Source organism: Lytechinus pictus, chromosome 15, assembly GCF_037042905.1.
Source record: "Lytechinus pictus isolate F3 Inbred chromosome 15, Lp3.0, whole genome shotgun sequence".
NCBI classification, from domain to species: domain Eukaryota; kingdom Metazoa; phylum Echinodermata; class Echinoidea; order Temnopleuroida; family Toxopneustidae; genus Lytechinus; species Lytechinus pictus.
This window is the reverse complement of record NC_087259.1, coordinates 26,267,015-26,278,185: the sequence shown is the minus strand read 5'-3', so window position 1 is coordinate 26,278,185 and position 11,171 is coordinate 26,267,015. Positions and strand designations below refer to the sequence as shown.

Below are 11,171 nucleotides of genomic sequence, written 5' to 3'. Positions count from 1 at the left end.
GATAATTACTTCGTGTTTTTTTTTTATTATTTGATTTTGATGAAATACATACAGCATTTTTCTTGGTGAATTTTACTACATTTATTAAATTATCATCTTCAGCCCAGAGTACCTCGCCCGGATCATTGTAAAGGGGCACATCCGCCAGTGCCCCCCCCCCCCCCCCCCCCCATTGAGAGACATAAATAAATATTTGTTAGGGTACTATTTCGTGCAAACACAAATGAAGATCTTTTCCTTTTTTTTTCTTTTTTGCCTGTCAAATTTTCCTGGAACAAAAAGATTTCAATTTGTATATAGTGCAAACCTTACATTGTGAGTGAAGACCCTTTTTTTTGGGGGGGGGGGGTTGTTAATTTTTCTCTATAAAAATGCCCCCCCCCCCCCCCTTGGGAAATCCTGGATCCGCCCCTGCCCCCTTATATGACAATGCTGGATCAGTCCCTGTAGGTCATATTAAATCAAATCAAACTGAAAATACAGTAGACCCTTTTTTAACAGACGTAATGAAGCAATTCTTACCCATGTAGGTGTAATTCTCCGGACGAGAGCTCCATCCTTTCTTTACAGTCATTATTAATAGAAACCGATCCTCCTATGATGATGAGCATCAACCAACCAAAAATAGGGAAGAAATAAAGAAATAAGTGTATGATGGAATATGATAAACCGCAACTGTCATAGGCATTAAACTCATCTAGCTAAATCATGGCAGCTCATGGTAGTGTATATCAAATCGAATAACAGACTTGCCAAATCCAAATACAAAGTTGAAACTGTTATCAGTATATTCACTTAGCTCATAAACCGTGACCGACTCTCTATAGTCGTGGGCCGACTATCAAAAGAATTCCTTTATAAATAATAAAAAGAGCCCGTTCGGCCTAATTACATAAATTATTCAGATCAACGCAGAAAGCCTACATTTTAAACAGAGTGTCACTGCAAGAGCGGCCGCCCTTGTGATTTTCCAAATAGTTAAAAAGAAACGACAGTGAGAGGAGAAAATAAAAAGAAACAGAAGAAAGGGAGTCAAAGAAGAATATTAAAATATTTTTTTCCCCTTCTTTTTGTTTGTTTTGTTTAATTAAGAAACGAAATGACATCAGTCATGTCATATTGACGTCATCTAGCCGCCCCTATCAAAATGCACTGGCACCGCCCCAGATTTTTTTTAATACAAAGATTATTTTGATCGGACGAAAATGATTGCCCGAAGGTAACAAACATAGCAACAGGTAATCGTCGTTAACTTTGTAAACAGGTTGACAAGATGATTCGTTATTCGGTTCAATAGAAGAAACATCAATAAATTTACCGGTATTAACCCCGTTTATATGGTATTTCACTATTATTCGAAAAAAGGGTGTATCAATGTATTTTTATAATAACAAGGTGACTTGAAGGTCAATATGTTTTTTTTTCTTCTTCTTCTCAAAGAAGAATGTGAGGTTTTATATAGGCCTAGTTACGTATCCGAAGACACGAAACATGAATTAAAATACGTTTCTATCTTATTCTTTGTTTCTTTCCATCTTACTCCTCCATTGTTATACTGAAAAAGACACACCCGCCTTTAGCATACACCCTGTCACTTTGAGTGACAGGAACTATCATCATTCCTCTATTCTATACAAGTATGATCATAGAAATGCACCATGGAAAATGGCTTCTTGAGTCTATTCGATTTTCCCATTTTGTTATTGATGTTGTTATATTGTTGTCTTGATGAGTTGGCATCAAATAAAACAAAATAAAGAGTGTGGAATGAAAAGTAATTAATAACGCTCGCTAAGAGGATACAATGTTTAACAATTCATTTACAAGAAGATATTATAGGTCAGTTATTAATATGAATAGTAATCATTTCACCATTTATCCTTTTTTTAAAATATATTTTGTCCACTTTAGCTAATATTAAAATGTTTAATCCGTTTTACCTTCCAACTCTTTGTGATTACATGACTCATTGACCAGAATCGTGTGTAAAAAAGCGGCTATCGTATTTTAATATTGGGCAAGATTACCTCACGATGAAGTCGGGTTTAGTTTTACGAAAGAGCCACCTGTTTTTGCCACTTCCCCTTTTCTCCCCCTTCATTCCCTCATTTTCTCCTTTCAATAAATATTATTTTTTCAATTACTTCATAGATCGTGGGTGATCGCCCCTGCCCCCATAACCTGTGGCGTCATCCCAACATGCATACATCATCACCCCTATATCAGCAAGTTTAATTTGAAGAAGAAATCTGAGGTGAGTATATAGTTAAAGGATTTTATTTTCGTACATTTTTTTTCTGATTAAGACGTGCGAGATGGGAGTGTCATCACGGATGCACACTCTCACGTCGAAGCCTTCTGCATTTCAGTGTATGAAACAGTTTCAGCTGTTCACCACAGGCATAATTATGATCATTATCGTAAATAATAAAATGAAGAGCTTCGATTATCTTTTAAAATCAAAGTTGAAAAATGTAAGAATTTCATATGGTATAAAATAATTGTAGGTGTGTTAGCTTGTTTCATTACACTTTAGTTAGTGCATCGAAAGATAAACCACTGTGCAATACACTTTCATTTCGCGGATACTCCTCTTCTGAGGGATCACCGAAAGACAGAACACCATGCACCTTGTGTTTGATTGGCGAATCGACATTCACCACGTGATTCACTGTCCGCCAATCAGACAGCAGTATTCTATAAGAACCTGTAAGATAGAACCATAGGTGGATATTTTATATACCTTTATGGATAGGTCGAACTTTCATTTTGGGCGTAATCATAGAGCCATAAAGATTTTAGCGCATGCTCTACTTCTGAGGGTCGGCGAAAGACAGGACACCACCTTGTTTTTGATTGGCGAATCGACATTCATCACGTGACTGACTTTCCACCAATCACCCAGTAGTATTCTAAGAACCGACATGGCAGAAAATCACATTTAGCTCATGGAAAGGCTGATGGGCGTGGGTGGAAAAAAATGTTGTGAGAGTACGTGATACGTGGTAAAGAGAAGAAATATTGTTTGAGATGGATGAGTCATCATGTTGAGGAGAGAAGATGATGAACGTGTGAAAGGAATATTGGGTAAGGAAGTGATAAGGGGAAAGGGAACACCAACGATTACTAGTATTGTGGTGAAGAAGGAAAGCGGTAAGAATGGTATGAACGAGGAGGACGTTAGACAGAGAGAAGTAAAAGGAGGGAGTGTCATCATGGCACAACAACCAGTAACCCTTCGTAGTGGAAAAATGCTGACCGAAATGAATGATGATGATGAGTAAAATTAATAATATTCGGGGTAATAAATATGATATTTTTAAAAGTTTTTTTTTTTTCGCTCAGGTGATTCATGACTGACCCAAAGGGGGCGCTACAGCAATGATAGAGCCAGCTCTATTAATGGCTCCGGATATAATGTAAAGAAAATGATTACTAGTATTACAGTCATCAAATGCTTGCCACTGATTTTATTGAAAGGGTAATCCTTTTTTGTGGGGGGGGGGGGTGCACATAATTCATCTTTATAGGTCAAGTTCACCCCCAACAAAAGGTCGATTTGAATAAAAAGAGAAAAATCAAACAAGTATAATGCTTAAAATTTCATCAAAATCGGATGTAAAATAAAAAAAGTTGTGATATTTTGAAGTTTCGCTTGATTTCACAAAATAGTTATATGCACTTTCCCGTCGATAGGCAATCATCCACTCGCTATATTTTTTGTATTTTATTATATGAAATATTCTTATTTTCTTCTCGAGTCATTGTCCTGTGAAACAGTTTTGTTCCGCCCTGACCATGGTTCTGTCAAGTTGATCCTTATTTTCAAAACTGTAAAAAATTGTATATTGTATAAAGAAATAGTGAGTGTGGGATATCATCGACTTTCTCATTTGCATATTACTGAGTTGTGCATATAACTGTTTTGTGAAAAATAAGCGAAACTTTCTTATACTACATTGGATTTTGATGAAATTTTCAGTGTTGTGTTTGTTTGATTTTTCTCTATTTATTCATATCAACATTTTCCTGGGGTGGACTTGACCTTTAATAACATAGCATACCACACAGGAATGTAAAGCGACAATTAGACTTTAGTGGGCAATCGTGGTTTACATTAAAGCAGAAAATAAATTCAAACTCGCATTTATTTAAATGATGGTGAATAAAAATATTTTTCCTATAGAAGCGGGTAGGCTTATGTTTGTACTAGTGATGCGGGAAAAAGGAATACATAAAACAATAACCATACATTTTCTGAGAATTTTTCATTCTATTGGTTTTATAAAATCCAAAACTCCGTAGGCCTACCCTTTGAGTTAATCTCCTCCTCACCGACTCTGAAAATCTATAATGTGGGGATCATGTCGATCCACACTCCAGAATTTACACCAGTATGACCCCGGGCACCCGATCTGCCTTCAATTAAAACTGAAAGCTATTCAATCTCATTCAAGAAAATCATCCTGGGGAATAATATGGATCGACATAAAACATCAATCGAATAACATATCATCGAGGAAAAGATACCGCTTATATATACCCTCTATGCATATACAGCCCCCTTTACCCAATATCCCTGTGTAATATTCCCCCGAACAAGGACAATACCCCCGCACAATACTCCGCACATGGACAATTCCCCCGCACAATACTCCTCACACGGACAATTCCCCCGTACACCCCACAAGGACAATTACCCCCGCACCGATCGAGCCCCCACGTACTGCACCAGGACAATTACCACCGAGCACAAAGAACACATCTGACCTCAAAGCAAGAAATCACGCATCGCCCATACGATCACCCAACTTCCTCCGCATAAATTCTCTACAGTGTGTATACGGACAATTACCACCCGGACTATGTATGCACTTGTCTGCTCTAGCTCTCATACACACAATCATATTTTAGAAAACGACAGTAAAGCAACTGCTAGTAAAGTACAGTGCAGTATACCGTACGTAGAGAGTACACGCTTTAAACCTTAGCAGACAGCATAATCTTTAGTACATTAACAAGAATAACGTCTACGTGAAGGAACAGATTTTACAGAAATCGTGCGTTGAGGGTGAAGGTAGTTGGTCCCTTCTGATGAAACGATGCCGATGGAATGGACAGAAACAGAAAGAGGAGGAAGAAAACTTTTATTTGATGGTTATATTTATGTGAAGAAGAGGAATTTAGCTGCTGGATGGGAAAGCTTTGAATGCAATCAGAGAAGGAACAAAAAGCAATGCAAAGCCAGCATTAAAGTCAGGGTAGGTATAGTTATCATTTGCCAATGCCAGGTATTGGTTCTTTATTACTTGGCAAAGAAGCGCGTGGGGGATCATACAGTCACGAGAAAGAAATTAGAGATGGGATTTTCGTGGGAGCGCGGAGCAGGGAATTTCCCTGCGGAGGCGTATAGGCCTATAAATCTCAGCTCAGATCGTTGAGAGAGGTCATGGAAGGGGGGGGGGGTCACTGGGGACCAAAGGCTTAGGGGTGATTAGATTAGGAACAAGTGAACCCGTGTGCTTTTGACAATGATTTGATGTTTTGTATTACTCCTATTAGTTTACGATATTGATTTATTTATCTATTGAAGAAAACCTCATGATAGTCCTGATTTCATCCCCCGATCCCTGCATATAGGAGAGTGCCCCCCCCTCGGGTTTGGGAGGGGGACACTGATCTAAATACTGATATGAAACACAAGAGAAAATTGGGAATATATTACGATTCCTGCATGCAGTGGGGCCAGGGTGACAATTTTTCAAAAAGTTTTATGGAAATTATGGTTATGTTAATGAAATTGAAACAAATTCTGCACGATAATTCCATTCAATAAACACTATCATGCTTCATCTTTGTGAGACAATATTTGCGATTATTGTGCCCGGGCATTGAGCAGGCCATGATCATTCATATTTGTTTATATATTATTGAAGGCATTTTCCCCCCCAATTTTTCAAAGCATATGTTAGATATAGCTTTTCTAGTGTTAAGAGTTGCCGTTTAATGTGAACAAACTTCTATTATTGAGAATATTATGATTCTTATCATCGGATTCAATTTAAACATTCTTTAATGTGAATTTTTCCAGATATATATTTTTTTTGTTTGTTCGTTGTATCCGTACTATTAAATGTAGTTACTTTATATTTATTCTATTCTCTTGTAGGTATCTGTTGAAAATGAATTCAGAGATAGAACAGAACACAACCATCCCCCTGACCATGGCAAAGCTAATGCATACAAGGTAAAGAATGCTGTCAAGAGAATGGCTTTGGAAACAGATGAAAGTCCCAAACAGATTCTGATGGCTACAATGCAGCAAGCAACGCAAGAAGGGTTGATGGCCATGCCAGGTTTGGAACACATTAGAAGATCCATCCGGAGGCAACGCCAGGACAGTCGACAATCAATGAAAGTTGAAAGGGCAGCAGAGCCTGGTTTGAGCGATATTTGGAGCAGTATCAGGAAACAGCAACGAGACATCCAAGAAGCCCTTGTAGATCGACGAAAGGACCAGGAAATCCTTGAAGACAATGGTCCATCGTCGCTTCCAGGAAAAAATGACGATGCCATAGAAAAACCAGGTTGCAGTATTCCAAACAATGCAATGAAAATAGATCCGGAAACTGAAGGCAGAAGATCATCTTCGCCTGCAACAGAGGATGATCCCCAAGATGCTCTGTTAGAATATTTGGATGGTGAACAGTCAACATACCCTGCAGGAGAGCATGATGAAAGCATAGCTTATCAAGGTTCACGACATAGAAAAAGGCATCATCAAAACATCCAACACACTAGCTTTAATGACAGTCCAAAACCATCATCCCTAGCTTCTTCTAAATATTGTGTTCTTCTGCAACAACCATGCTCTAAAAGTGCAAAAATGCATCATCAGGACAACCCTAATGAGGGAAGTACAGGTCATAGATCCTCTGCAGTGATGACTAGTGATTATGCAGCATCTTCAGGCTCTCGAAGTACAGATATGCAGGAGCAAGCCATCCAAGACCTCTTAGCCACAGATCAGGACATCAACAGCCAAGGATCATCCTTTCCTGCTGCAGAGGTCCATGATGCATTACCAGACCTGGGAGTTCTCAAGGAAGAACATGAAGACATTCAAAGAGCATTCGGAATCCAATGGGAGTGTTAAGACCAGGGCCCCATCTTGCAAAGAGTAGCAATTGATCTGATCAACCACATCTATGGAAAGCCAGCAATGCCAACATCTAAAAAGCATGTTCAGAATGTTTTCTAGATAAGATGTATATTCAGACATTCATCATTGACTGGACAATTCAGTGTGCTTCCTCTTTGTTGACAAAGGAAATTGTGCCAATTTCTGGTCAGAAAATTTATGACAATGATGGATTCCATAGGAGAGGTTGATTGGATCAATCACAACTTTTTTTAAAGATGGGTCCTAGGGTACACAAAGAAATGCCAAATGCCCTCTTTAACCAAAGAACAGTGGAGTTGTCACCGATCAAGCAATAAATTAGATGACCCATACTGTTACAGCGATTCCAGTGTATCACATTTCTGTATTTTCTTCTTTCCTTTGAATCCACAGCCAATTAGCCGGAAAAAAAGCAGCAAAAATGTGTGAAATTTGAATTTTCTGTCTTTCACAAAACACTGTACAATCAAACCTGCTTTAGCGACCAGTACCGGCTGCAAAGAACTGTAAGCTCTAGCAATACGCTAGGCTCTGTTACAACTGGTAATATGGCAGCAATGCCCAATGTCACAACAACGCATTATATACTATCTTAGATCAACATATGACATCACAATCAAAGTCTGGGCCCACTCTCAGTGTTCTTTCAGCGATAACGTTTCTGTGCAGCCGCCCCAGCTGTATAGAAGGACCAACAGTCTGGTTTCCCTTGAACAGTATTCCCAATTGAACCATATATTCAAGAACCTGTCCATAAAAATCACTTTCCTTGTCTTCCTCGGGTAGTCTTTATCAGGTTTCACTGTTGATTGTTAATTTTCATAACAATTTCATATCAATATTAAGTTTGGTGAGGTTGCATAACAAATAATAAATACATTCTACACATTCATATTCTTTCTTTGAACCGGTAAATATGTTTAAATATATTTCCCAGTATTCAGCTTTGATTTCTTAGTTTTCAGTCTCATTTCAGGTACATGTTGAACACATAAGCCCGTATTCTGAAGTCGGGTTTAACTTAGACCATGGTCTAACTCTGTGCTAAAATTATGGGAAGCCAAAAATGTCAAAATTTGTATCAAGTTGTATGTTTCTTATATTTACTGTGCTCTTTCCTGATTCTTCAATGGTGAAGACAATCATATATTTATACTTCTTAAACAATTATGAATGATTTGAGAGCCAAATGAGCTGAAATATGATATCTCTACTGTTAGTGACTTATGTAACAATTGGCTATCCATACATTGTACTTCAACCACAACTTTAAACCTGAGTTTAAGTTAACCCGACTTCAGAATACGGGCCATAAGAACATTATTACCAAAAACTAAAACGTTAAAAGTTTTCAAATATGACAGGTCATGTCTCTGATGCAAAAATCTTTAAACATTTCTCTTCAAATTCCACGGGATATGAAAAAATAATGAAATGTTTCAAATTCAAAGGCACAAGACATTTCATTGTCTTCTTGCTGTAAATTTCTATGGATTAACCCAAAAACAAGATGCTATACATATACATATATATTAAGTAATGGACCTAGTCTCCTAGAAGACATCAAGCAAGAGTGTCAGTACATAAGGGAAGACCACAAGAGGAAAATAACTTAATTGAATTTATTTATAAATGATTATTTCAGTCCCCCAGCAAAACTACCACCAAAATAATTTAGCACACTTTCAGTTGAACGCACAAGCCCTTAAAAATGACACAAATACATTGTATACACTTTATACAATACTAAAACATTACGATCAAAAGCAATTATCCTATTAAATGTTACGGATATATGATATTATCAAAAAGATAGAAGACCTCTATCAATAATAGTCTGACAATAATTCATCTAAACCTAACTAGGCTGAAAAGCTGTGAGCACTGGAATCAATACTAGCTTAGCCCGGTAATACTGGAGTGAATTAAGCACTTATAAAACAAGGTGTATATGTGTGATATACAAATACACTATATTATTATATTATTGATAGATACACTGTATTATTATTATTGTATTATTGAAGAGGCTTATTAAATAGCAATTTGGGTTGATAAGCAAAAAAAAGAATGAATAGCTATAAATATCTCACTATTTCATATCAATATTGAACCCCCAAAAAGCAGCTAAAGAACATCTTTTTTACTTTTGAATATAAGATATAGCATGACACAAATACAACTTGAATGACATTATTTTGGAACCTTGCAATTACTGTTACATGACACATAAAGCATTATGGAATACAACATAGAAACTACATACAGTGAGAAAAGGCAACATTATTACAGAACATGAAGGAAAAAAAATATGTAACCACAGAAACTAGTTCAACAAAACATGAATACAATATTTAAATATGACAATGTGCATAGTATTTGGGAAACAAAGACTGCTGTTAAAAAAATATACATATTAGTTTACATCTTTATTTATGATACAAAATAAACTTGCATAATTGTATTATGTCTATAAGCACACCTTTAATCCCAGTTATAGGGTGAGCACCAAGAAAAATTCAAATAGGATATTATGCATATGAAATAAGAATTCAAGCTATAACTTTTTAGCAAAGTCATATATCTTCCCAAATTTTGATGGTAAGTCATTGCATTTCTCTAAACAAGGGATAAGCATACCTATCTTTTTTTGTCAGGACTGAGAATTTTTTTTTTTTATTGACGGATAAAAAGTCTGAAAAGGGATCTGGGCACTAATTCTGAGAAGTAAAGTACAAAGCACCATTCATGTTATGATGCAGTCACATTACATGTCACTGACAGTATTGACCTAGCCTGCTGGGCAATTCCTTCACTCGAGTTAAGGGTCTGAATGTGCAGCCTACTCATGCCTTGTTGTACTGAAGGCTCTCTCGCTCTGTATTGGAACAGCAAGTTTTGTATGTGCTAGTCTTTGCGTGGAGGCACACTTGTTGATCAAAGTTCCAATCAGGGTCTGTTCCTGCAGACTAGTATTGACCATTCAATTAATGAACATGCGTGTGTTTCATGAAAGGACTTCTTTGATATTTTATCAAAAAGTATGTTTTATTATACAGTTACAATATAAACTATGCATCTCAGCTGATCAAAATTAAGGAAAGCTGTCGGATCTGACAATTTGTCGGACAACGAAAAATGTGAAACGCTTCCCAGATCAAGAATGATTGATAATTTTGCTGTTGAAATGTTTAATAACCAAGATTCTAAAAAAAAATGCAAAAAAAAAAAGGAAATACATGTATCATGGTAAAGTTACAATGAACTTTCAGAGAAATAGAAATGGTTGTGAATATTACTATTCAATCAGCAAGAAAATCAAATCACAGAAAAAATACTTAACGGATAAACACGATAAAGTACAACAAAGGCATGGTAGCAACTTAAAAGTCACTTTGAAAAACATTGTTTACTGAGGCAATGAATAGGCATTGTAATAATTTGAAAGTAACGTTTATACCCTCTACATAAATAGAAAAATCAAGGTGAAATGAAAGGTACTAAATGAATCCTTGAAAACAGGATAACCAAAATATGGAGATGTTCACATTATTCAAGCTTATAAAGCCTAATACCGGTAATCCAAGTATATTGTGCATAGTGCAGCATTTAGGAAACAATGACAAAAAGAACAATAGAAAAAAAAACTTCTCTATTACTTAAATGGTCTAAACCTTTTAGGTGAGTTTCTACTTTCAAATAATTTCTAGGTGAGAATGACTGCTTAGCAAGTTTCCATAATTATCCATCTTAAACTTCAACATTGGAACATTCATATAATTCTTTGAAATAATTGGCACTGGATATATTGAATCAAAATACTTCATAATGTGTATGCATAGTAATAGTCAGGGGTGTAGATAAAAACAATTATCTTGTTATTTTTGGCTTCCGAAATGACTTCTGTGACTATTAAAAAGTGACATTACTCTTAACTCACTCACAACTGACTTGAAGCATCAATCTTGCTTTCTCATCGAAGCTAGTA

At 36.4% G+C, this 11,171-nt stretch overlaps 1 protein-coding gene across 1 annotated transcript; it reads left to right on the top strand.

The window, feature by feature from the left end:
• Positions 1–4,709: 4,709 nt before the first annotated feature.
• On the top strand, positions 4,710–8,077 carry LOC129277627 (uncharacterized). The gene is made up of 2 exons (XM_054913780.2): positions 4,710–5,261; positions 6,170–8,077. The coding sequence occupies exons 1-2, from the start codon at positions 5,103–5,105 to the stop codon at positions 7,154–7,156; spliced, it is 1,146 nt and encodes a 381-aa protein (XP_054769755.2). The 5' UTR covers positions 4,710–5,102; the 3' UTR covers positions 7,157–8,077.
• Positions 8,078–11,171: the final 3,094 nt, after the last annotated feature.